Genomic DNA, 24805 nt, shown 5'->3' with positions numbered 1-24805 from the left:
GACAGTGCTGGGCGGGGCCATGCCTGGGTGAGAGAGAGCCCAGGACAGTGCTGGGCGGGGCCAGGCTTGGGTGAGAGAGAGAGAGCCCAGGACAGTGCTGGGCGGGGCCAGGCTTGGGTGAGAGAGCCCAGGACAGTGCTGGGCGGGGCCAGGCCTGGGTGAGAGAATGCCAGGCAAAGTCACTCCACAGAACATCCCAGACCTGCTATGAACAGGGTTCTAAGAGGGAAATTAACATCTAAATGGTAAAATTTTTTAAAGGTTCTATTCCTTGAATACATTGAGGATTAGAAATGCAAGGGCAGCAGGCTTACTGAGAGTGTTTAGCTAAAAGGTAAAGTATGTCAGAAGTAACCAGAAACCTCCATTGACTCCTCAGGACACCATGTACCTGAAGGGGCAGTCAAGGAGCAACGTGAGTGTGCAGGAGAGAAATGAGGAGTGGACCATTTAAAATGTGGTGCAGTAATAACAAAAACTTTACGGGGCGGCCCTGGAAATCCTGCCGGTGCCGGGAGGAGCCCAGGTAAGGAGGCGTGAGCTCTGGAACTCCGCAGGCTAGGCACCACTGGGCGAGTGGACACCCTCCCTTTATCAAGTGAATTTTATTTAAAAAAAAAAAAAAACTACAGAAAGGACAAAGAATTAAAAGAATTTTAATAAAATCAAGTTTACATTTGTACATCTTGTGTATTTGGGACCCAACCAGGGGCAAAGGATAGAGTTGCAAGGACAACAGTGTCCATAGGAGAGCAAGCAAAAAGCAAGGGCTACCCCAGCTGTGTGACAGGCATCGCTCCATGGTGTGACCGAGGCCCCTCCCTCCAGCACGGTTCCCGGGGCTGAGCCAGGCCCGTGCCCCACAGCCTACACTCCCCCTGGTAGTTCTCGACAGGCAACAGCAGATCCACAGGCCATAAAATTAGACAGTCTTGCGCACAGAACATACAATGACAACTGAGTTCGGAGCATGCTGTTTTAACTAGAATGGTCACACAGAACCTGGAGGGAAAAGGGGCTGAGTGGTGCTTCTAACTGCTCTATTCAACAGCACGGTCACAAAGCAGCAGGCCTGTGGAAAGAACATGTATTTCTTTTCAAAATATGATTTGAGAAAAGAGCCTTGTGGGAGTTTGAGAAAGATTAGAGAACGGTTTTGAACACAGGAGACAATTCTGCAGTGTCACAGAGAGCTGGAAAACTGTTCAACTTCAATTCCCATTATTCTAAAGGAAAACAAACATTTCAAAGTATTGATCAATGTTCAGAGAAAAAAGAGACTGAGTAGAGGCCCCAAGTTAGAAATGAGCAATCACAAGACTTTTTCAAGATTTTACCCATTCTGAGTAGAGAAACAGTGCTTTGCAAAGTGCATATTGCATGGACTAGTCGCCCGTTCTTCGAGGAGTAAATCCAAGCACACAAGTTGAACGGTGATATGCACAGTAATATGGTGATTCTGCACGCCATCCGCAGGGTAAGTCCCGGCTGGGCTGTGTCCACCCCGAGTAACAGCACGTGGCTGCGCTGCAGGCAGAATTCCTTCATTCTCTCTGCCTGAGCTCACGGAGACTTAGTTAGGAAAGAAGGCGTGGATGCCGCTGCCTTCTTGGCCCAGTTGGCATCACAAAGGAAAAGGAACGCTGACCATTCCTAGTGCAGAAGGTTTTTAAAGACTGGAGTGGGCTCTTCATCCCCCTCCGTAAGGCTGAGGCTGCGGGAGGGCGTGTTCCAGGGTTCTCTCCTCAGACGCTGATGCTTGCTTGCAAGCCTTGCATCGGGGTACAGTGTCTTTATTTTCCACCCCTAACAGAATCAGTCACCAAAACGAAGAAGTCCGCGGGCGGTGCAGGAACCACAGGACGCATCAGCAGTCTGGGACGACGGGCATTCGTTTCGCCGTCACCAGGAACCCAGAGCGGCGTGTGAAGTGCTGGAGGTAAGGCGGCCAGGCTGGGCCTCCTCTCGGGCGGCATCACCTGCAGCAAAGGCGGCCACCTCACCGTGCGCAGCGGCAGCGCCGCCCACTGCCCGCCCCGCTGCGAGTGCGGGGAGGCCGGCCTCTCCTGAAAACACACTCGGGTTGTGCTCATTGTTTCCCTTTAATTTCCCAAGTATTCAACAGGAGGTACATTTTAACAAGAAAAAACATCCCTAACAAGTACGACAGATGATTTTCTAAATAAGAGAAATATTACAAAGATAATATAACTTCAAATAAAAATGTTTAGTCAAGCACATTGACGGTGGAGTTTCAGACCAGCAGACGCCGGCAGTGAGGGGCACACGCATGGGCCCTGTCCCCACGGCTCCGTCTCCGCCGTCGTCCCGACGGGCAGGCAGCCTCTCTCTCGGCCTTCATCAGTTTCGTAGTGGTGTTCACCTGCTAGAAGCCAGAAGCATACCGTTCACCCAAAGGGAGCGCTCTCAGGGTGGGGAGCCGGATGGGAAACAGGAGGGAACGGACACACCTCCCAGGCCCGCCAATGCCAAGGGCAAGAGCAGAGCCCCCGAGGTCATCGGGAAGCAGCCGCTGTGCGGTGGATGGAGCGCGCACCACGCGGGAGGAAAAGTGCGACGTGAAACCTGCCCGCACAGGACTCTGCCCTGGCCACTCCCCGGGCTGACGGTGTCACCTGCGGGCCACCCTGAAGGAAATGCCCCAGGGCAAGCGTGTGCCTGAAGGTGGGCGTGGGCGCCAGTCCTGGGGGTGCGCGGGAAGGCTCACTTTTCCGTTGTGGGCTTTCTGTGTACATTCATGCCGACTGGGCAGCAGGGAGGAGTCCTTGTTTCACACTGACCGAGTCTCCCGGCCCCGAGATGCCGCCTGTCTTGGCTGGCATGGCGCCAGCGCTCTCTGCTCCTTGCATTGGTGTGCGAAGAACTCGAGGTCCCCCTGGTGCCCAGGTGGCCCCTTCAAGTCCGAGCGCCAGGGCGGGGGGCGCTGGGGTTCGTGTGTCTGCTGGCAGCACAGTGGGTGTGGACGAGGTCACCGGCTGGGTATCTCACAAACACGGGCTCGCCGAAGGGACGGCGGCACACCTGGCACAGCTGTCTGTCTGAGAGCCGGAATGAGCTCCTTTTCACCTTCATCTGAGGAGACAAAGACAGGGTGCTCACAGGTTGCTGTGCAGTTTCTCAGACACGCTTTCCCCGGGGATCCCTGTTACTGATGAGCATTGCTTTAATATCAACTTCCTGAGACAAAACATTACAAGTGAAAACAAACAAACACAGCCTTAGTCCCTGGAGAGCACACAGCCTCGGAACCGCTCTCTTATTTTACAGGCATCACTGGTGCTTGTCTGGCGGCCCCTCGGACGCTCTCTGAGCTCGGGTGCACTCCAGCGAGGCCTGCTCACCGTGGGTGCTCTTAGAGCTGAATGAGACCGCACCACCCTCACTCCCGGGGCCTCTCAGACAAGCAGGCCGAGGAAGGCGCGAACAAGGCACCTGGTCAAAGCCACAGGGCTGGTTAGCGGCACATTCCTGACGTCCTAGGACGCGTTTTCTTTCCTTAAGGTACTGACAAGCCCGAGCTGTGACTCCATCGCCAGCTAAGAGCCACAATTCCCTGCGGCCGACACGGCAGCCTGGTGCAGGGACTGAGCGGCAACCTGGTGAGTTCACCTTGGACACATTAGCGTCATCAGTCATCCAACATTTATTCAACGCCCTCGGGACGCCTGGCTTGGCTCTAGGAACACTGAGGAGTACTGAGATCATAAATGACATTTCCTGCTCTCAAGGAACCCAAGCAATTACGAAAGGTGTGCTCAGAGTGGTTAACCTGCTTAGGGGTGTGAAGGTCCCACGAGGGGCACCGCCTGGCTGGGTTTCCTGCAGGTGGTCCCCAGACATGAAGGGACAGGTGAGACCACCCCGACAGAACGGCAGGAACGAAGGCCATACATGTGGACAGCGTGTCACCCTGGGAGGTGCCACATGTGCTGGCGAGCCGTGACGGGCCAAAGAGGTGAGACGGAATCTTCCAGGCATCGACCTCTCCCCTGGGGAGCCAATGACGCTTCCAAGGGGGACAGGCCGGCTCCTGCTCCGGGAGACCGCTCCTTCTACGGAGGGGTCTCCAGAGGGAGGGTAGTTGGGGGGCTGTTGCGGACTGAATTTTGTGCCCCCCAATTCATAGGTTGGAGCCCTAATTGCTAATGTGATGGTATTTGGAGGTGGGGCCCGTGGCAGGTGCTAAGGTCAGATGAGGCCATGGTGGGCGCCCAAAACGGGAGTAGGGCCGTCAGAAGAGGGAGAGGCTAGAGCTGGCTCTGCTGCGTGAGGACGCAGGGAGGGCCAGGGAGTCCGCACCAGGCAGGGAATCTGCCGGCCACGCGTCTTCGCCTCCCAGCCCCTGTAAGGTGAGAAACAAGTGCCTGCAGTCTAACCCGAGGCGGGCATTTGCTAGGGCCGCCCGAGCTGAGTGACAGAGGGACCGAGATGCGGCGTTCCGAGGGGCTGGGACGCGCGCCTGGCTCTTCCATTGACGTGACTGCTCTGTGCCTCAGTGTCCCCGCCTGTGAGACAGAGAGAATAGTAGTGCTGCATTCAAATGCTGTGATGATGAAGCGCTATCATGATGCCAAATGCGGAAAAGTGCCCGACGCACAGCGTGCGCCTGCCTTCCTGACCCTCGTCTTGGGAAGGGGAGAAAGCACGCACCACGGGACACGGCCCGCGCCTGCCACGCACAGGCCTCTCCGAGCGTCACACAGACCGACGCTGCGGAGAAAACACTGACAGAATGTTCCCCAGGCAAAACGCACGGCACACGGCGCACTCACGTCAGGAGCGCCTGGCTCTCACCTGGTCGTGCTTATAGATCAGGTTCTCCGACGTGGCCAGTCCGAGCGCCACCTGCGCGGTCCTCCTGGCGTGGGTGCTGTCCCGCATGGCGCCCGTCAGGAACGGGCAGAGCAGCTGCACCGACCAGGTGCCCGGCAGCAGCTGCAGAACCTGGGCGGCGTCAAACTCCGCGGCGTGGCGGTTCAGGAGGTCCACGGCGGCCACGGCCAGCTCCGCGGAGAAGGGGGCGGAGGTGGGAGCGCCGGGGCCGGGGCCCAGGTACAGGCCCAGCAGCGTGTGGAAGAGCCGCCGCCGGTAGGCCGGCTCCCTGCCCGCGGAGCGCCAGGCGCAGTAGTCCTCGGCCGCAGGGAAGTCCCCCAGCTCGAGCGCCAGGGTGCGCAGGGCCTGCTCGTGCTCCTCCAGCTTCCCGTGCAGGATGGCCCTCTCCATGGGCAGGTCAGCGCCCCGCACTCTCTCTGTGGGCAGAACCACGGGTCAGAACAGCGCGAGGCCAAACTGGCGCCCGGCCGCTCCTACGCCCCGCCCCAGACCGTGTCCACACTTTGCATCTGGTGTCCCTAACGCTAAAGACACGTGCTGCCTCTCTCTCAGGACAGGCAGGTCGCAGAACACAGCTTTGGCTCAGAGTTTAGAGAATGAACGAAACACAGGACCCTGGTCTCAGAAGGCCCGGGGACCTGCGTGCCAGCACGGGGCCTCCAACCGGCCCGCAGGACCCCCTTTCCAGCGAGTGCCTCTCGACTAACGCAGAAAAGCGTCGCAGATAATGCCACCTCTCGCCATACAGTCGGCCAAACCCCTTTACTCTAATCTAAACTCTATTCCATGCAAAGGCATATGGGTCCACATTGCTAAAATCCACGTCTACACAGGCCTAAAGCAAGCATGTCAAACTTGTAGCCCACAGGCCGCATGCGGCCCAGCCAATATAACGGTACGTAAGAAACGTTTTAATAAAAATTTTGTCACTTAATTTTTACAATATCCTGTTACACATAACTATTAATAACGAACTACAATGACTGATTACTATAATTGTGTTGCATTCATTTCCCTCATGCACCTTATGCGCAGGCGCCCATTTCTCCCCACTAATACTAGCAGCGAATATTTCAGCAGCCGATGGCCATGTCATTAGTCTTGTACTGACTTGTTTGGTGTGCTCCACAGGAAATATTTCGCTTTCGGAGAACAAGAAAAATAGGTTTATTTGCATTACGCGTATTAATTTGTGTAGTTATTCAGTGTCTGGTAAGTTAATGTGCAAGAAAAAATATTTTTATTAAAATGTTCTATTATTTTGTTAACGATGACTCATTTATTTCAGCCCTTTGTATTCAGCATGTCTCTATAGAAATAACCTACGTTTCTATGAAAATTGAAGCTTCTGTTTTTTGCGGCCCACATACACTTCAACCTTGTTTATTTGGCCCGTGTTGGCCTTTGAGCTTGACGTGCTTGGCCTAAAGACTTTCCTGTTTGTTTCACATGGAAATGTCCAGGTTATAAGTAAAGGGCACCAGCAGAGGAGCAGCAGCTGGCCAGCTGCCCTGGGTGGGCCGCGTCTCATCAGTGCCTGCCCACTCCCTGCCAACCAGGACGGTAACGTAAGGTCTCTCCCACGGACCACCTCTCCGGGGACAAGGTTGAGTCCGCTTACAGGCCTTTGCATTTGAAGTCTGGCTACATCCAGGCCTGGCGCACACGGTGGGCACCACCAGTCCCGCAGCCAAGGGCTGGCTCCGCCGCAGGCCACCCACTGCACCGACACAGGCACCACGGCCTCACAGCCCCGGACCCTCATTCCTAAGCGGACCCGCCCGGGAGGGACAGGGAGAGGCACAGATGGGGACGGGAAGGTCTAACGGGGACCTACACCTTCACGTCGCCGTCTCGTTCATGCTTGACTCTCGCCCCCATGGTGGGCTTGGCAGGAACTACTATGCCACGTGCCCCAGTGACCCCCGAGTCACCTGACTCACAGGGGGCGGTGGTGTCTGAGTTGCAGTGCTGTTCCAGTCTTGGGGACACCCCCTTCCCGCCAGCTCCCAGGCTTACCTTTTATGACTGCCAGACCAGGACCGCCTCTGGGCGGCTCCCCGGCCCATCCACCCAAGGCCTGGCCTGCCACTCCCTGGGCCCTCACCTGACCTTCGGTTACGAGGACAGGAATCCAGCCACACCACTCTCTATCCTCTGTGCATGTCTGACACTACGCATGCTCCAAAAAGGAGGCTGACTAAAAACACTCATCAACAAACGATGAGTAGCATGAAGTTTTTATGAAGGGATCGGTACAGCATAAAGTAGGACGTAAGTCAGGGCCAATAAAAATGCTGAACAAGCATGATAGTACGGCCACTGACCAATCATAATGGGCGGTGGCTGTGGGCAAGTGTTGGCCTCCACGCGAAACCTTGAGCCCATGCCTGCTCGGAACGCCTGCTGTGGGGCTGGCGAGCTGGGCCTGCTGGGCACCTGCTCTGAGCTTCACATTCCTCTGCTATAAAGGTCAGGAAATAAGCGTCACACTGCGTGCTGAGCGTTGTGACCTATGCCTGGGATACACACAGTCAGTCCCCAGTATTTGCAGATTCTCTATGTGCCTCCTCACCAGCATCTATTTGTAACTCCAAAATCAATACTTGTGGTGCTTCTGAGGCATCCGTGGCCTGGCCCAGCGTGGCCAAACAGGTGAGCCAGCGACAGGTCAAGCAAAGCGATGCTCGGCCCTCACTGGGCACACCCGTGTGCGGATCACGGTCCACGGAGGGTCCGGGTGGAGCACTGCTGTGCTTCTGTGGGTGGTGTCAGCATTTAAAACGGCCCAAGCAGTGCTGGACGCGTCTACGCTGGGAGCACAGGAAGGCGGTGCCTCTCAGAAGCGGTGTGTCCCCTGAGCCTCGGGGAGGCTGACTCAGAGCGCTGCTGCTGTGAGACAGTGTTCACGAACCAGCTGGTATTACGTAAGACCTTTAAACAGAGAGGCTCATAAAGCACGGCTATGCACGGACCGGCCGAGGGAGAGCTAGGGGTCAGAGTGCGCAGGGAGCTGGCCCGGCTCACCTGAGCGCAGCGGGTCCTCACTAATTGTCTGTGGAGACTATAGAGCATGGCCTGTGACTCATGAGCCCTGCCTGCAGGGAAAGGGCCGCTGCCCACTGGGCGGGGAGGCCCGGGAGCGGCGCCCCCCTCCAGCGGGGCTGGCTTTGTGCCTTAAAGGCTCCAGGAATCACCCACAGAATCACAGGAGCGATGCCGGAGCCTTCCCCCGCTCCTGCCACCCGCAGGTTATCGTGGAGACCGCGAGCTCCTCCTCACCCATCAGGAAGTGGACTCGGTACAAGTCGGACTTCTGCAGCAGGCGTCGCAGCTTCGCCTGGGTCTCCGTCACCTCGGCCCCCGAGCCGCCGGCGCCGGGCGTCCGCTGCAGCACCGCGTCCAGGTAGAGGAGGGCCAGGCGTGTGTGGTACTCTTCCCTCTGCAGGAAACGGGCCAAGCAAACGCGTGTTCGCAAAGGGGGAGACTGGGTGCCCGGCCGCAGTGCCGAGGGGATCCGGTGGATTCGTAAGGACAACCCACAACACACCGGCTGGTCAAGAGCCTCTCAGAAACCACAACACAGAGAAGGTGAATTTAAAATCTACGGGGGCCCTAGCTGGTTTGGCTTGGTGGATAGAGCCTTGGCCTGCAGAGTGAAAGGTCCCAGGTTCGATTCCAGTCAGGGGCACATGCCCAGGTTTCGAGCTCAATCCCCAGTGGGGGGCGTGCAGGAGGCAGCCGATCAATGATTCTCTCATCATTGATGTTTCTATCTCTCTCTCCCTTCCTCTCTGAAATCAATAAAAATATAAATAAATGTAAAACTTACGGGGAAACTATAAAGGGTTACTTCTCATTGGAGAAGTAAGGGCCACAGGATGTCAGTATTCTCCAAAGAGGTGCAGCTTCTCTCATTTCCTTTAAGAAATTTAACAAGGAAGGACTAGAGAAGAAAAGTACAAGCTGGTGGACATGCGACGAGGGTAAGAAGCTACCTACTCCTCCCATCTCTCTCACAACCACCAGCTCCCTGCAGACCACCAGCGGCACAGCTGGCAGCCAGGGCACCGAAGGCGTTACACGGGGGCCACCTGCCCATCTTAGCGCCGACTCCCGTCGCTTAGAGCGGGACGCTGCCACCTGCACACCTGACCTCCTCCGCGGGCTCACCTGCAGGTTCCTGTCCATCACCAGGTGCTCCAGGTACCGGACAAGGGCGTTGGGGTATTTCTTAAGGCGACTGAGCACATGGTCTGGATTGAAACTGTCCTGCTGCTCCTCCAAAGGCCTCTTGGTGAAAACCTGGACTCCAACCTGAGGGGAGAGCGCGCCTGAGGGCCGGCTTTGCACAGGCCCCGCTCACCGTGTCCCGCGCTCTGGGGAAAGCCCCAGGCACAGGAAGCCGGCAGACGGAGCAGAGGCTGCTGGGCCCTGCCCTCCTCACAGCCTGGCGATTCCCTTTAAAGGGACAGAAGTTAAAGAACGAAGCATTTATTGGAAGCAGCCCATAAAGTGAGACTTTGTAATGTTAAGATCATCCCCAAACCGGGATGGTCACTGGCTGACTAGGAAGTGGCAGGATCTGCAGGGCTGCCCGCCCAGCAGCCCATGCTCCTGACGCTGACACCGCCTGGTGGCCGGCCTGGTTTCCAAGCTGCCTCGGCCTGTCTCCCGGGCCCACGGTGCAATGCTGTGCTCCGAGGACGTGCTGCCGGGCACGCAGGGCCGCAAACCCAGCCTGCACCTGCCCTGGGCACTGGGTGCACTCTTACGCACACGCTCGCACGCCACAAACCCCATCGGCGGAACAGCGCAGCTCGGCTCTGCTAACCGTAGCGCCTCGGGGACGTTCAGAGCTCTCGAGCCTGGCTCCCTTCCTTAGGCGCCCGCTGGGGCCGTCTCCTTGTTTAAAGAGGGGACACGTGTCAGGGACCGATGCAGGGTCCAGGGCAGAGCACCCAGAGCCCAAGCACCATGACCACCTCTTAGCTGCGGGCGTCCTCAGCTGCACCGGCCCTGGGCTGTCAGCGGGCGTGAGCACGTCGGCGTGGCCCTGCGTGTGCCACGGCAGAGTGCAGATGGTGTAAAACGTACACGGAGCACACGGGCTGACTCTCCAGCTATGACAGCACAGGGAGGACACGGCCGACTCACTGCAGAGGGGCAGAAATCCGCCCCTGCGGCCAAGGCCCTGTGTCGGAAAGCCACCGCTGTCTCCAAAGGAGCGAGGCCGCGCAGACGTTCTCGACGGCGAGAACTGACTGCGATGGCTTTCCCGGGCGTCTCTGGGTCTGTCCTCGGGCTTCTGGCCTGTCCCGAGCACGCTGTTCCCTCTGGGGCCAACAGGTGCTCTCTCACGGACGTCCTTCCTCAGCCTCCGAGATGGGCCAGTCCTGCTCACGCTGCCCTCCTTCCTCCAGACCCAGGAACCCCCATCACAGCGGTGGGAGCAGAGACAGGGCAGCGGTTCGCCTGGCGTGGCCCAGGCCGGGCGCCCAGCCTGCAGAGCAGCCATCGGATCCTGCTCCCGTCCACAGACCTCACGGCCGCCAGCCCCAGTTAGGGGGCGTTTTCCAGAAGATGCTAAGAAGGGCCTGGCTATGCTGCCACGTCTCTCCCCAGACAGGGCGCTGAATGGCGCATCTCCAAAAGCACGGAGACGCTGGGGCGCCAGGTGCTCAGGGGCTTATGAAGGGGGAGCAAGGGAAGTGGACACAGCTCAATGCGTAGCTTGCCTACCCACCTACATCCAGGTTTTGTCTGTTTTTACCGCCCCTGCCCCCTGCCCCACCCCCCAAATGCATCTACGAAGCACAAACCTCCTCACTTTTCTGTAAGGCCCAGTCGGCGTACTTCCACACCAGCTCGGGGTCGGGGCTGCGGGTGAGGAAATCCACCACGTAGTCGTACAGGTCTGCGCGCGTGGGGTCGTCAATCTCCCCGTTCACTATGTTCACCCACAGCTGGCAGGAGCAACGAGAAGAAGAAGCACAAGCTGACGTACCTGCTAGAACCGGCTGAGAAAGGGCACCCTCACTTACTTGGCCTTTTAATACCTGAAAGCAGTCGGACGAATTTTAAGTGCTTAAGTTGATAGAACAAAACAGAAGCTCTAAACAAACCCCCTTTCCCAGTACTGGGAGCAAAAGTCTTAAACTGTTCCACAAACCCCCTTTTTCCAGTACTGGGAACAAAGACCTTAAACTGTTCCAGGAAACAGCTCTGAGCAACAGGGGCTAACAATTAAGAAAAATAGGAGGTAGGGTTATCAGATAAGAACAACTGATTAAGTCAGAAGGTCTATTGTAAAATTTACTGTAAACAAGCCCAGGTCCACTTTGGAAATTCCCCGAATTACACAATACCCCGCCCCAGGTTGTGGTTTTTGCCTTTATAAGCGTGTAAGATTCTACATTCGGGGTTCAACTCCTCTGCTCCTGCGTGAGTCACGAGTTGAGCCCCAGCGCACTGGAATAAAGCCTCTTGCTGTTTGCATCAAGTGACGCCTCCTGTGGATGATTGGGGTTGCCGTCGATTCGTGGGACAGAGTAAGGGTCTCCTTTTGGGGGTCTTACAAAGTCAAATTTAACTTTTCCTCAGAGAAATAAAGAAGTGTAGAAGACATGGCGCAGGAAACCAAGAAAACCTGTCCTTTCCCCCCGCTTTAGCGACATCAGTGACACAGGTCACACGCCTGAAGGGAGAGGTGGGTGTGTCCAGCATGTTTGTGCACAAAAGCCACGCGGTGGCTGACAGCTCAGCAGGGAAGTCACCAGGACGCTGGCCAGGCTGTCTCCCTTCTCCACAGGAACTCCTCACTTAGTCTTCTTCCCACTGTGACAGACACTGTCCTTCCAAACGCCCTGATTCTGTCCCCTCGCGGCCGACAGCCTTTGCACAAGGCCTCGGCACAGACTAGTAACGAAAGGCCTCTGCCATCTCTTACCTTCGAACTCAGCAGGGGCAGCGGCAGGGCAGCGGGGAGGACGCCCGCCCGCCGCTGCGCTGCCCGGGATGCCTCCGCACCCTCCTCCACGCCGCACTGCGGGCCACGCCACCAGCAGGGAGCCCCAGAAACGGGCAGGCAGCAGCGGCTGAGCCCGGTGGTCGGCACGCCAACATATTTTATGGCACCGGTTTCTTCAACACTGAATGCCCTAAACCAAATAATCTGATCACACACACACTAAATGTGTCATTTTAAAAACATGGTGGATGTCTGTCATATAGTGAGATTTTTTCATATTATTTCAATTTTGTAAATCTCTATATACCCCTGCTGATATTATTATTACATGTATATCAAGCTATACTCCTTATGTAATTATGTGATGTAAAAAATAAAAATTTATCTTTGACACTTAAATCTACTCTCAGCATTGGGTGCCGCTGACAGGAGCCCTTTTCCCTCTCAGCCTGTTCTGCAATGATGTTGCCACAACAGTGTAAGTAAATGCAGTGTCTTTGCCAAAGTCACGGCGCCGCCTCCAGCTTGCTGAGGAGAGCTGGTGGTCGTGGCTGCTCACAAAGCACAGAGAAGAAGGCCCACGAGGAAAGTGACACAAAGCAACCCATGGGACTGCAGACGGTGCCGCCTCCGTGGGAAACAGTATGGCGTTTCCTCAAAAATTAAAGATGGAACTCCCATTTTACCCATGATCCCACTTCTGGGACTATATCCCAAGAAATCAGAAACACCAATCAGAAAGGACATATGCACCCGTATGTTCATAGCAGCACAATTTACAGTAGCTAAGATTTAGAAACAGCCTAAGTGCCCATCAGCAGATGAGTGGATTAAAAAACCGTGGTACATCTACACAGTAGAATACTACGCTGCTCTAAAAAGGAAGAAACTCCTACCATTTGCAACAGCATGGATGGACCTGGAGAGCATTATGCTAAGTGAAATAAGCCAGTCAGAGAAAGATAATATCATATGATCTCACTCATTTGTAGAATATAATAAACAACATAAACTGATGAACAAAAATAGATCCAGAGACATAGAAGCATTGAACAGCCATGAAACCTCAGAGGGAAGGCAGGGGAGCGGGGGTGGGTGGGCGGGGGGGCGTAGAAGAGATCAACCGAAGGACTTGTAGGTATATAAGCATAACCAATGGACACATAATAGGGGGGTGAAGGCCTGGGCTGGGGGGGGGGCAGGGACAGGCTGGGAGAGTCAATGGGGGAAAAAGGGGACATATGTAATACTTTCAACACTAAAAAATTTTTTAAAGTATATGGATTGTCTAACCACTATGCTGTACACCTGAAATTAATACAAAACAATATTAAATGCAAACTATAATTTAAAAAAAGAAAAGACTTTCCTTTCCATAAAAATCTCAGCAACCCCAGTGAATGGCAACTACCACGGGGAACAGTCTCCCAAGAGCATGAGGGCATCAGTCGGATGCTGCCCGATGCAAGACTAACACTGGGGTCACGTGATTCAGGCTCCGCATCCGGCCAGGGCCACCTGCAGCTCTGGTTCCAGCCCCAGCTCTACCGCTGGCCAGTGGTTTGAACCTGCCTTGACCATCTTCAGTTTTGTGTGTTTTTAAATAATTTTGTGATTTCAGAGAGGAAGGAAGAGGAACAGAGAGATAGAAACATCAATGATGAGAGAGAATCATTGATTGGCTGCCTCCTGCACACCCCACTCTGGGGATGGAGCTGGCAACCCGGGCATGTGCCCCAACTGGGAAGCCAAACATGACCTCCCGGTCCATAGGTCGACGCCCTACCACCGGCCGGCAACCAGCTTTAGTTTTGTCACAGATGACACAGGGATATAATTTACCCAGCTCTCTGGCAATTGTTACTGTCATTAACAGTTATTAATATCATAAATTCACTAACATTAGCAGGGAATTATAAAGCAAACTGTTATTCCCAGTGTTAATTTTCTAATAAGGCAGTGAAGGCAAATGTCTGAAGCCTCAATAAGAAATCATACTTTTATTTCTTAAGATTTCAAAAAACTCAGGCTTCATAATGTTCTTTAAAGAGATGTAAAGACAGAGGAAAAATTCTTGGCCAACATTCTCAAGACATTCACTTTCTAAAAGCAGTAGTCATCTTGTTGTTTAAAAAAGCTTATAGGTCAGGGGAAAGTGGTCTCTTTCAACTTGTGATGGCTTTAAGCACACTAAGGCAAACGGTACTGATTTCTCAATAATGCCAACATGCTTTTGAACTAACCTGAACTGCAGCCGCATCCTGGTTATTATGGTGGTAGAGCAGTCCCAGTGCAAAATACCTGCAAGGAAACAGTGCGGTGAGTGCCCTCCCGCCTTCTGTGGTGGCACCCACACAGCGACACTCCATCCTGCATTCTACTCCACTCAGAGTTCAGCAACAAGATCCTCGTTTCTGCTTATTTACTTACTAGAGGCTCGGTGCACAAAATTTGTACATGGGGGAGGGGTGGGGAAGGAGGGACTGTCCCTCATCCCGGCCTGCACCCTCTCTAATCTGGGACCCCTTGGGGGATGTCCAACTGCCGGTTTAGGCCCGACCCCTGTGGGATCGGGCCTAAACCGGCAGTTGGACATTGCTCTCACAATCCGGGACCACTGGCTCTTAACCACTCACCTGCCTGCCTAATTGCCCCTAACCGCTTCTGCCTGCCAGCCTAATCGCTCCCTAACTGCTCCCCTGCTGGCCCGATTGCCCTCTACTGCCCTCCTCTGCCAGCCTGATCACCCCCAACTGCCCTCCCCTGCCGGCCTGATTGCCCCCAAATGCCCTGCCCTACAGGCCTGGTCACCCCCAACTGCCCTCCCCTGCCGGCCTGATTGCCCCCAAATGCCCTCCCCTGCAGGCCTGGTCACCCCCAGCTGCCCTCTCTGGCAGACCTGGTCGCCCCTAACTGCCCTCCCCTGCAGCCCTGGTCGCCCACAACTGCCCTCCCTTACAGGCCTGGTTGCACCCAACTGCCCTCCCCTGCAGGCCTGATGGCCCCCAATGGCCCTCCCCTGCTGGCCTGGTCGCCCCCAACTGCCCTCCCTGCTGGCCTGATTGCCCCCAACTGCCCTCCCCTGCTGGCCTGTTTGCCCTCAACGGCCCTCCCCCGCCGGCCATCTTGTGGCGACCATCTTGTGATGACGTCGCGGCGGCCATCTTGTGACGACGTTGCGTGACGCCACCTAGGCTTTTATTATATAGCATGCCCAACACCCTGGCTGGTGGCAGATAGTTGGAGTGTCCTCCCGGGCACCAAAAGGCGGCAGGCTCAACTCCTGGTCGGGGCACATACCCAGGTTGTGGGTTCCATCCCTGGTTGGGGCATGTACAGGAGGCAACCGATCATTTCTCTCTGACATTCAATCTTTCTGTCTCTCTCCCTCTCTCTCTCTCTAAGCATATTAGCAGGTGAGGATTAAAATAAAAAATTTATGCCCTATCAATTTCCAAAAAAAATCAAATTCAAGTCTAAGATAAGCTGACAAATAAAACTATGACTTTACTATGGAAAATCACGTTTGAAATTTCTTTACAATTTGCTGCAAATCCTATATAATAAAAGCCTAATATGCTAACTGTCTGGTAGACTGGTCGGCCGTTCAACCAATCAAAGTGTAATATGCTAATGATATACTAAGGCTGCTTAACCACTTGCTATGACGTGCACTGATCACCAGAGGGAAGATGCTCTGACTGGTAGGTTAGCTTGCTACTGGGGTCCTGCAGATCGAGACTGAGTGAAATGGGCCAGACACACCCTGGAGCCCTCCCGTGGTCCCTTCCCGGCTGGCCAACCTCCCACGCCCCTCCCTGGCCCTGATTGTGCACCAGTGGGGTCCCTCAGCCTGGCCTGCGCCCTCTCGTAATCTGGGACCCCTTGGGGGATGTCGGTGAGCCGGTTTTGGCCCTATTCTGCAGGCCAGGCTGAGGGACCTCACTGGTGCACAAATTTGTGCACCATGCCTCTAGTTTTACTATAATTTCATATCTCTTCAGTTAGCCATTTTAACCGAATATTAAAGGACTATTTGGAAGGTTTGCTACCTGAACTATTATTGCAAGAAGGAATAAGGAGTTTGAACAGCAGTAAAGACCAACAGGATCCAGGCATCACAGAGAACAGAACATCAGGGAAAGTCCTGGGGGAGGCCACCAGAGTTCAAGGACACGAGTTTCTATTCAGGCTTCATTACTTATGACCTGTGTGACCTTGAGCAAGTAGAAAGGATGAGCAATGACCATGGCACTGCCTGGGCAGGGAGCCACGGCCACCCTCCCGAGCTCTGCAGGTGTGTCCTGCTCTTGACCCCCTCCTCCCCGCAGGGGACTGGAGCAAGGGACCCAGGAGGTGTCAGATTTCTTCCACAAAGAGCAAACTCCCAGGATATCACTGCCTGCTGGACCCCTTCCTTCTCTTTTCCCCACGCTGACTCTCCGGACCCTGTCATCCCATCACTACCGCGAGGTGTCAGTGTATTTTCTGGTCCTAAACAAAATGACTCCGCTCCACAGCGCGTTCAGGAATCGGAGGGGCAGCTGGAGGAGCCAGCGCCACGTGGAGACCAGCCACCAGACTCTGGTCTTGGCCTCTGAACAGGGTCAAGCACTGGACACACCGCAGTCCCGTGAGTTTTCACCACGGCGGTTGTCATTTCAAATACATAACAAAAACCTTATTGCTAAGTGGAGCTAGGGGGTCACCCAACACTTTTAAAGAAAAAAAACTCCTGAGGCCCAGAAGATTCGACCACGTGACACCAGCAGGAGGAGGAAGCTACCACCCGCATTCAATCCGTATCCTGGGATTATCTGCCCTCGCGTGAGGCGAGGGGGTGGCCGCCTACCAACGCGTGCACATAACGAAGACCGTTTTAAGCCGTAACCTCTTAACCACGAGACCAAGAAGCCCCTTTTATCTATTCACCCAGCTGTCTGTCTGTCTATTCAAACTGGTCATCAGTGGTTAACGTGCACTATTAACTGTGCCAACACACACTGGTGTCTTCCACCGGCGAATCCTGCCTGGAACACGGAGAGACCTAAGGACCACTTCACTTACTACAGGCTGGTCAGCTCCCACGGAAGAGGCCCCGAGGGGCGCTGGCTGTCCCTGGGACTTCAGGGCAGCCCTCGAAGGGCTCGTCAGCTCGAACCCACTGGCTCATCGGCTCCACAGCAGCCTCCCCACGGGCGGAAGGCCACTCACCGTTTGTGCTTCTCCAGCCAGGCAGCGCTGTCGGCCAGCAGGCAGGCGTTCTCGCTGACCAGGAAGTCCAGCAGGCTGGCGTGGCCGGCCTCCGCGTACAGCTTGAGCAGGGCCGTGTCCACGTCCTCTTTGTAGCTGCGCACGGCCTCCGTGCCGCGCACTTCGTCCAGGTAGCTCATGAGGAAGTGCTTGCACTTGGCCACCTTCTCCTGGTCGCCCTGGGTCAGCTGGTTCAGGTCTGCGTACTCGTGGAGAGGAGGGTGAGACCGCGTGAATGAAGAGGAGGTGGGCAACAGGAAGGGGCACAGAGAGATCAGCTCCCGGACGTCAAGCTGGCCGCTTCTGCAATTACAGTGTCAAACTAAATGAAGCAAAAAGAGAGAGAGAGTGCACGTAGGCACACAAACAGCACTGGAGGGCGCGCACGCTGGCACGGAGCGGGAGAGCGGAGAGCCACCGGAGAGACCGCCCTCACCTGCATGTGCGGCACAGCATCCCTGAGCCAAGTGCCACCACCTGATTCCCAGCAGAGGGAGGGGACCAGCGGGAGGAAACACAACACGTGCTGCAGCGAATCTCCGACACAGCTGAACACCACGTGGGCTGTGGGCTCCCCAGGCCCAGGGCAGAGAGACACAAAGGCGACACCCACTGCTTCCTCCCAGGCTGCTGACCGTCCTAAAGGCTCTGCGAGGCCCTAGCTTACAGCCTCCTCGGCAGGCACCTGGGACCAGGCACACGCGCGCCCGCGGCCCTTGCCGGTGACTCCTGAGGACTCAAGCGGCCAGCAGTCCTAACCTCGCAAGGTCGAGGAAGCCCTCCAGTAACGCCCATCGCTACCCCATCGCCTCCCTCCGCCCCAGTCCTGCCCACAGTGCCAACAGCAGCCGCCTGGGGACACACCCACCGTGGGAGGGTGCGAGGTGCCCGCCGGCCATGTGAGGCAGCACCAAACTTCTAGCAGCACAGGAGAGGGAATCTGAGGACCAGCCCCAGGTCAGTGAGAGAAGAATCGTGAGTGTTATTAGCACGTCTGCCGAGGGCACAGGAGGGGGGGGCAGAATCATGCCGGTCCCAGGAGGGTCCTCCGCAAACCTCCCTTGCTCCGGCGCTCGCTGACAAAAGCGAGCAGCAGTCCACGTAAAGGTAAGTGATACAGAGGCTGACGTGACAGCACAGGGGCCTGTACTAGCCATGGACAGGCCCTGTATTTATTCTCACAAAATCGGCCAACTTTTCTAGGAACGCCCATGACCGTTCACCTGGATTTTAAATTAGCCCGTGACAAAAGACCCGGTGAGGAGGCCGTCAGTCCCGCGGGACAAGACCAGGTGTGAGAGAAGAGCATCGGCCCACAGGGACCAGCACTCGTCTCCGACCCCAAGCTAGTGGTCATCCAGGCGCAGATGACCACAGCGGAGAACTTCCGCAGGCAAAAGGTCAGAGGGCACCAGGGCTCACACGGGAACCCCTTCTTCACCCAGAGCCTGTTCTCTGCAACTAATCTGGTGACAAAGATCAGAGCCCAGCGCGTGGCCACGGCCGGTGCTGGCGGCAGGCGCGGCGCGGCTCCTCCCGAGCGCAGGCCCTGGAGGCTGCGCGGACCCAGCGCAGCCCGTGGTGGCTCCCACGGCAGGCTCTGCTCTAGCCCCGCATTCTGAAAGCTGCTCACAGGCAATGCGTTAGTGGCTATTCAGACGACGGTACAGGTTTCACCTAATCTTCTGCAAAGCATGCTGGGCACACAGTGTGAGAGGGAAGGGCAGCGGGGAGAATGGGTGAGACAGGAGCGGGTGAGGGGCGAGGGGCGAGGGGCGAGGGCGAGACGGCCCTGCTACAGACAGGGTTACTCATGGTGCCGGGAACCTCCCGGGAGAAACGCAACTTCCTGAGCGAGCCATTTACAGTCTTCAGAGAATCATTTTCGTAAGTCCTCCCAGGACCACCTGCTCTTGTTCTAAACTCATAGCTTCTTGTGAAATCTCCGGAGAAAAGGAAAAGTGAACAATAGTGTTTTCCTAAAAACCCTCCACATTATCAAATCCACTCTTTAAACTCCCCTCTCCTGTCCTGTACGTGTGCATCAGCCCCGCCCCCTAAGATACGGGACGGTTAAACTAAGGCTGAGGGGGCAGGAGGGCAGGGGGTGGGCACCGGGCCTCGCCACTCCCACCTGAAGAACCCTGTAACCAGGCAGCACTTCCCAGCACAGCAGCGAGGTGGAATGGAGCCCTGAGCACAGAGGGACCCTCGGAAGTCCGGCTCCCAGCACTCGAATTACCTGAAGAGCTCTTTAGCTTCCAGGAACTGAAGTTGTGCGAAGTGTATGAAGCCGGCCTGCTGCAGGATCCTTCTGTACATTCCCTGAAAGAAAGACAGGTCTCAGATCCACGCTCAGAAGCTCCGACAGAAATACCAGCCACAGCACACGACACAAATCAAGGGGACTTTGGACACACACCTTTGTCTCCTCGATGCCTCTTTCTTAAAGCACCACATTCTCTGTCTCTTTGGATCTCTAGAAGAAATACTCCTTTACTCCCAGCCCCTCAGTCAAACTTCTGATAATCCCTCCCTAGCGCTCAGTGGAGCAAGATCAGTTCTGGCTTTAAATGAAGAGAACGGGTGAGCGGTGAGATGCCAGTCTACTGACCGCCTGGTCTCCTTCCTCTCCCTTTCCGGTCTCTCTAAGCCTGGGGGCTAGCATTGGGTCCCACGCATCCTAAAGTTAACGTAAGTAATGTGCCTTATGGTAAGAGTCATCTAACCCTAAAAACACAACCCCTTTAGGAGAAGTTAGTTCTAAACAACCACCTCTGTCCCACCCATCACATCAGGGCTGCTGGGAGCCCGGTCCACAGCTGTGACTCACACGGACCCATTCCTTTGTAGCTCAGCCCAGAAATGAGCAGAGATGGGAACCGAGAGAGAAGTCTACCCAGGAGCCGGGAAGGCTCCGAGAACAGGCATAGTTCAGCAAGGTATCGAAACAGTAATTTACAGTGCATGGAAGTAGCTCCAGTAGAGCAAGGGGGTGGGGTGTGTGTGTGTGTGTGTGTGTGTGCGCGTGTGTGTGTGTGTGTGCGTGCACGGCAGGTCCACGGCAGGTCCGCACCGGGAGACAGGCCCAGCGCTCTGCTCTCACCAGCCGCCGTGCCTTCCTGTCTGCAGAGGTACTGGTTATGTTTTAACTGCTCTGAGGACTAAAATGTTGTAGCTGCCTCTCAGAGGGCTTCCACGTTGCAGGCTCAGCCGTTCCCGTCCTCCACCCCGTGAGGTGAACCGTGGTTCAGGCCCGTTTCACGGGGCGACAGAGGGGGCTGGAGAGGAGGGGAGTGGGCGGGGCTGAGCTGAAGCGCCTGCAGGGTTGGACTTGACTGTAGGCAGGGAGGCCCCCACCGATGCGTTTTACGCCAGGACTTGGTCTGCCTTAGAAAGGTCACCCCAGGGTGGCATGGTGGCATGGAGGATGGAGCAGGCACACCGAGGAGGCTGCTGACACCAACCAGCGGTGAAGACGGGCACGGAGGAAGGGCTGGACCTGAGGTCCTCCTGAGGTTCCAGGGCTGTGCGTGTTCGCAGCAACAGGGAGAAGGCAGGGAGCATGTTAGAAAGGGGACACGCCAACTGAGGTATCGGACTAGAGAGCAAGACGGCTAGTAATGTCTTAATACTCACTGCATGTGTCTACTGTGGCAAGAAGAGAGGAGAAAAAGCAAAAGCAGACAAAGAGCCAGGAGAGACTCTTTCAGAAAATGTTACAAACTTGAAGTGTGCACATGTGTGCGCGCGCGTGTGCGCACAAGGAGGGGCACCCCAGGACCAGCCTGTCCGGCCATTCAACGCGTCTGCAGGCAGCAGCTCATGGGTCCCTGATACACAGGAGAGAGGAGCGAGGAGCCCAGCAGGGTCTCAGGTCCGGGCTACCGGCTCCTCGGGGCCACGGGCCGGGCCGGTGGCGTAAGGAAAGCACTGCAGGGCGCTCAGCACAGCAGGCCCTGAGCAGGCACTTTCTTCCTTTTGCCTCTGCTGCCCCCTGCTGAGTGCTGATAGGTAGGTCTCTCTTTAAAAAATCAGGAAGATGAAAGTTTATCACTATCTAACCTAATAATAGACAAACATACAAATTGACCGCACCTTCGCTACGCCCACAGCCAATCAGAGCGAACAAGATGGCGGTTAATTTGCATATGCGGGTGCTGAGCAGCCTGGGTCCCGTAAACATCCTCCGGACCCAGGCCGATCAGAGCCTGTAGGCCCGCGCTTAGGTCCTGAGCAGCGGGGGCCCCAGAACGCCCCCTGGCCACTGGGAGCCTTGGGCTGGGTCCCGCAAACATCTTCAGGACCCAGGCCAGTCCGAGCCTGTAGGCCCCTTGATTAGGTCCTGAGTGGCAGGGGTCCCAGAACGCCCCCTGGCCACTTTGAGCCTATAGGTGCAGGCACCAAGGGGCTGGGGGCGGGGCGGGAACATCCCGTGTCACCATAGTGCCCCCAGCCGCTTGGGAATGCTCCAGCACCAAGAGGCAGTTTGGGTCCACGCCCCCAGCCTGGCGCACACGATGGGGGGCTGGCTGCTGGCCTCTGGGGTGTGTGGAGACCCCCGGCGGCCACCGCTGTGTGCGGCCCAGGGGTCCCTGCATGCCCCCCAGCCTGGCGCTCATGGTCAGGGCTCATACAGGAGGCAACCAATCAAAGTGTCCCTCTCACATTGATGTTTCTCTCTGTCTCTCCCTCTCTCCTCCACACTCTAAAAATCAATGGGAACATACCCTCAGGTGAGGATTAAAAAAAAAAAGCATATCCTATGAAAGACACATCTTGAAAATGCCTAAAGAATGTTGTCATTTTTTCTTGGTGAAGGGACTGGAGTCCGTGTTGATGAAAACACCTTGGTGGCTGCAGCGGCCGGCAGTGGCTGCAGCAGCGGGGTGATGGGGCTGGTGCCTTCCCTTGATCAGCCCGGTTGCCTCCCACAAAGGAGCGTGGGGAGCGGGCCTAAGCCATCAGTAGGACATCCCCTGAGGGCACCCAGTATGTGAGAGGGGGCAGGTTGGGCTGAGGGACCCCCCAACCCCATTGCACGAATTTCGTGCACCGGGCCCCTAGTTTAAATATAGAATAATGCCTTCTTTCACTCCCCATAACCATTAAGTCTACTTCCTGCCTCTCACTCTCAGAAACTACCGCTTTCAACATAAAGCATCCTTTCATTCCACAGCAGTCATAGTCACGGGGAACCTGACCCCTCTGTCATAACCGCAGGGTCACTCTAGGTTCATGAGCCCTTTCAGTGACGGCTGAGACATTCACAGGAATGCACACTCACCCACGTCACATTTCTTTTCTCCCGACTCCAGAGAGTAACCTGAACTCACCTGACAGCCGATCAAGCAGCAATTGTTAGGGAATGTGATTTCATTAGACATAAGACTAACTTGTGATTATTATATCCATTACATTTATCCATACCAACTCTATGAAAGTTCATGTTTCTTAAGGGCATTAAGCTTTTTCCTAAGGAAATTAATTAGGTGGACTTCTGCAGTATTAGATAGTTATCAGTATGGTCAACCTGTAGATAATATAAACCTAAACTTCTATAATTCAGTCCCATCCCAACAAATACAAATTCTAAATGAGGAAACAAAATAACACGCTGCTACTCTTGGTTTTCAGAATTATGCCCTGATTCTTCTTTGAAGGCCACTGAGGAAGGAAGTTGACCAGAAACACAGCTCTGTGTACTCAGCACGGAAGCCGGAGGCTCCCCGCCTGACCTGGCTCTCGGCAGTGTCCTGCGGCCCGTCCGCGGCTCTGCACCTGTTTCCTTACCTGCACAGTGGGATGTGCCGAGAGACTCAGCCCGGGAGAGCGGTCTGGCACCCAGGAAGGGCTCTGTGGGGGGCTACACCTGAGTGCTTTCTGCTTCCTGCCCCGGAGGCATGCTTCCTGTGATCAGTAGTACAGACCTGAAATTTTTCCTTTGGAATGTTCCTCCGGGCTCCTTTTGCTAAAACCAATGCCTCCTCCACTCTGTGGCTTGCTAGAAGATCCTGTATTTGTTTTTCCAGAGGTAGGGGAACCAAGATGTAAACTCCTTTACTTGTGGCGACAATCACTCTTCCTGGGAAGAAAATCAACCAATTGGAAAGGGGAAGGCATACTGCCGGCAAGAAAACACGCTGCTCCCCACATTGACCCTGCTCTGACTTGCTGATCAATTTCATTGGCGTTCTCCCACACAGAATCACCATGGAAATTAGAAATTACAACACTTTTCTCTTCTTCATCCCAAACTTTCAACTGTCAGCAAAGGCCAAACTCTTAACACTACATTTCCAAAGTATAAAATAGCCTCTTTTGCATTGTTTTTATTTGAAAGTGCTGATAAATGTACAACCAGTTGAGTAGATATACAATATACAGTCTAATGAGGTTATAGAGATCAGTTATGGAAAATTGTCAGTCCAAATTATGATGTACCTCATATAAAACTTTCAAAATTTTATTTTCTGTTCATGTTAGTTACTTTACAGGAAAAAAAGATTATAACACTACATTCTGAACGATGAGATAGTATTTCATACTCACCTGCCATACAAACACCTCCACATCTCGGCACTACCTTACTCACTTCCCCACACAGCTGGGAGTCACCCTGACCGTGGCCAACAATGTCACCCTCGTTTCCCCGGGGGGACCTTGCACAGGCATCCACCCAGGAGTGCAACCACAGTCCAAGACCAGCTCCTAGTACAAAGCTTTATTTTTTTAATCCTCGCCTGAGGAAATGTTTATTGATTTTTAGAGAGAGAGAGAGCTAGAGAGAGACACATCAATCATTTGCCTCCCGTACAGGATCGAGCCCACAACCTAAGTATGTGCCCTGACCTGGAATTGAACCCACAACCTTTTGATGCATGGGACGATGCTACAACCAATTGAGTGACCCAGCCAGGGTCCAGTACAGAGCTTTTAAAGTGAGTTGTGCTGCGCCCTGGGGACACGTGGTAAGCAAACTATTACATGTTCACAGGAAGCAATGGCACGCTTTTCTTTCTGCCTCAAGGAGAGTTCCAGTCAGCCACGCCTTTGCTGCTGTCAGCTCTTCTCCCCTGCACCCCTGCCCACTGCGGCCCAGCCAGCCCTCGTCTCCTGGCCCGGATCGTCACCGCATCTCCCTCCCTGGTCCTCCTGCTCTGCTCTCTCGTCTAGATTATCTGTCTTCTGTTATCACAGCCAAACTAGCTTTTCTCATACTCAGGAGACTCTGTCCCCTCTCTGTGCTGGAGTGCCTGTTCCCAGGAAGCCTCCCTTGCTCCCACCTAGGGTGGACACCTCATCAGCCTCTCGGTGTACACGACCCCGCCCACCTCCAGCACCCGAGGTACACGGCACCATAACACCGTTGTGAAATGTGTCCTCTGAGGCCCATGTCAGGCCTTCAGCTGGAATCTGAGAGGCTTTACGTGCTGGATGAGTCCTAGTAAGTTCACATCCCCAGCATCTCAAAAAGGAAGGGCAACATGTGATAAGCTAAGATCCTTAAATGATACATGCAATGCATGAATCTAGACTAGTTCCTGGCTCGAAGAAAAGATCATAGCAGGCGTTCTAGGACCCCTGGGGAATCTGGCCACAGGCAGGACACTGGAGCTCACTCTCTAAAGTGCGGAAGGGCGTTGTGGTTATGGAGGAAAGTGCGCTGATTCTGAGGAGAGGCACGCTGGAGCATTACGGTTTAAACGCTGTGTGGTCCTCCACTTC

General features: G+C 55.0%; 1 protein-coding gene across 2 annotated transcripts in view; it reads right to left on the bottom strand.

The window, feature by feature from the left end:
- Positions 1 to 640: 640 nt before the first annotated feature.
- The window catches only part of TGFBRAP1 (transforming growth factor beta receptor associated protein 1), a 70871-nt gene continuing 46706 nt past the window's right edge, over positions 641 to 24805 (bottom strand). For both annotated transcript variants that reach the window (XM_079791878.1, XM_079791879.1), the window contains exons 4-12: positions 23008 to 23162; positions 19320 to 19402; positions 17039 to 17380; positions 14068 to 14125; positions 10677 to 10820; positions 9028 to 9171; positions 8137 to 8296; positions 4816 to 5270; positions 641 to 3093 (exon numbers count right to left, since the gene is read on the bottom strand). In XM_079791878.1, the coding sequence (XP_079648004.1) occupies positions 2917 to 3093; positions 4816 to 5270; positions 8137 to 8296; positions 9028 to 9171; positions 10677 to 10820; positions 14068 to 14125; positions 17039 to 17380; positions 19320 to 19402; positions 23008 to 23162 (1718 nt within the window). In that variant the 3' untranslated portion in view covers positions 641 to 2916. The remainder of the gene's footprint in view (positions 3094 to 4815; positions 5271 to 8136; positions 8297 to 9027; positions 9172 to 10676; positions 10821 to 14067; positions 14126 to 17038; positions 17381 to 19319; positions 19403 to 23007; positions 23163 to 24805) is intronic.

Source organism: Cnephaeus nilssonii, assembly GCF_951640355.1.
Source record: "Cnephaeus nilssonii genome assembly, chromosome: 15".
NCBI classification, from domain to species: Eukaryota; Metazoa; Chordata; class Mammalia; order Chiroptera; family Vespertilionidae; genus Cnephaeus; species Cnephaeus nilssonii.
The sequence above is the reverse complement of the archived record's forward strand: the minus strand, read 5'-3'. Positions and strand labels throughout refer to the sequence as shown.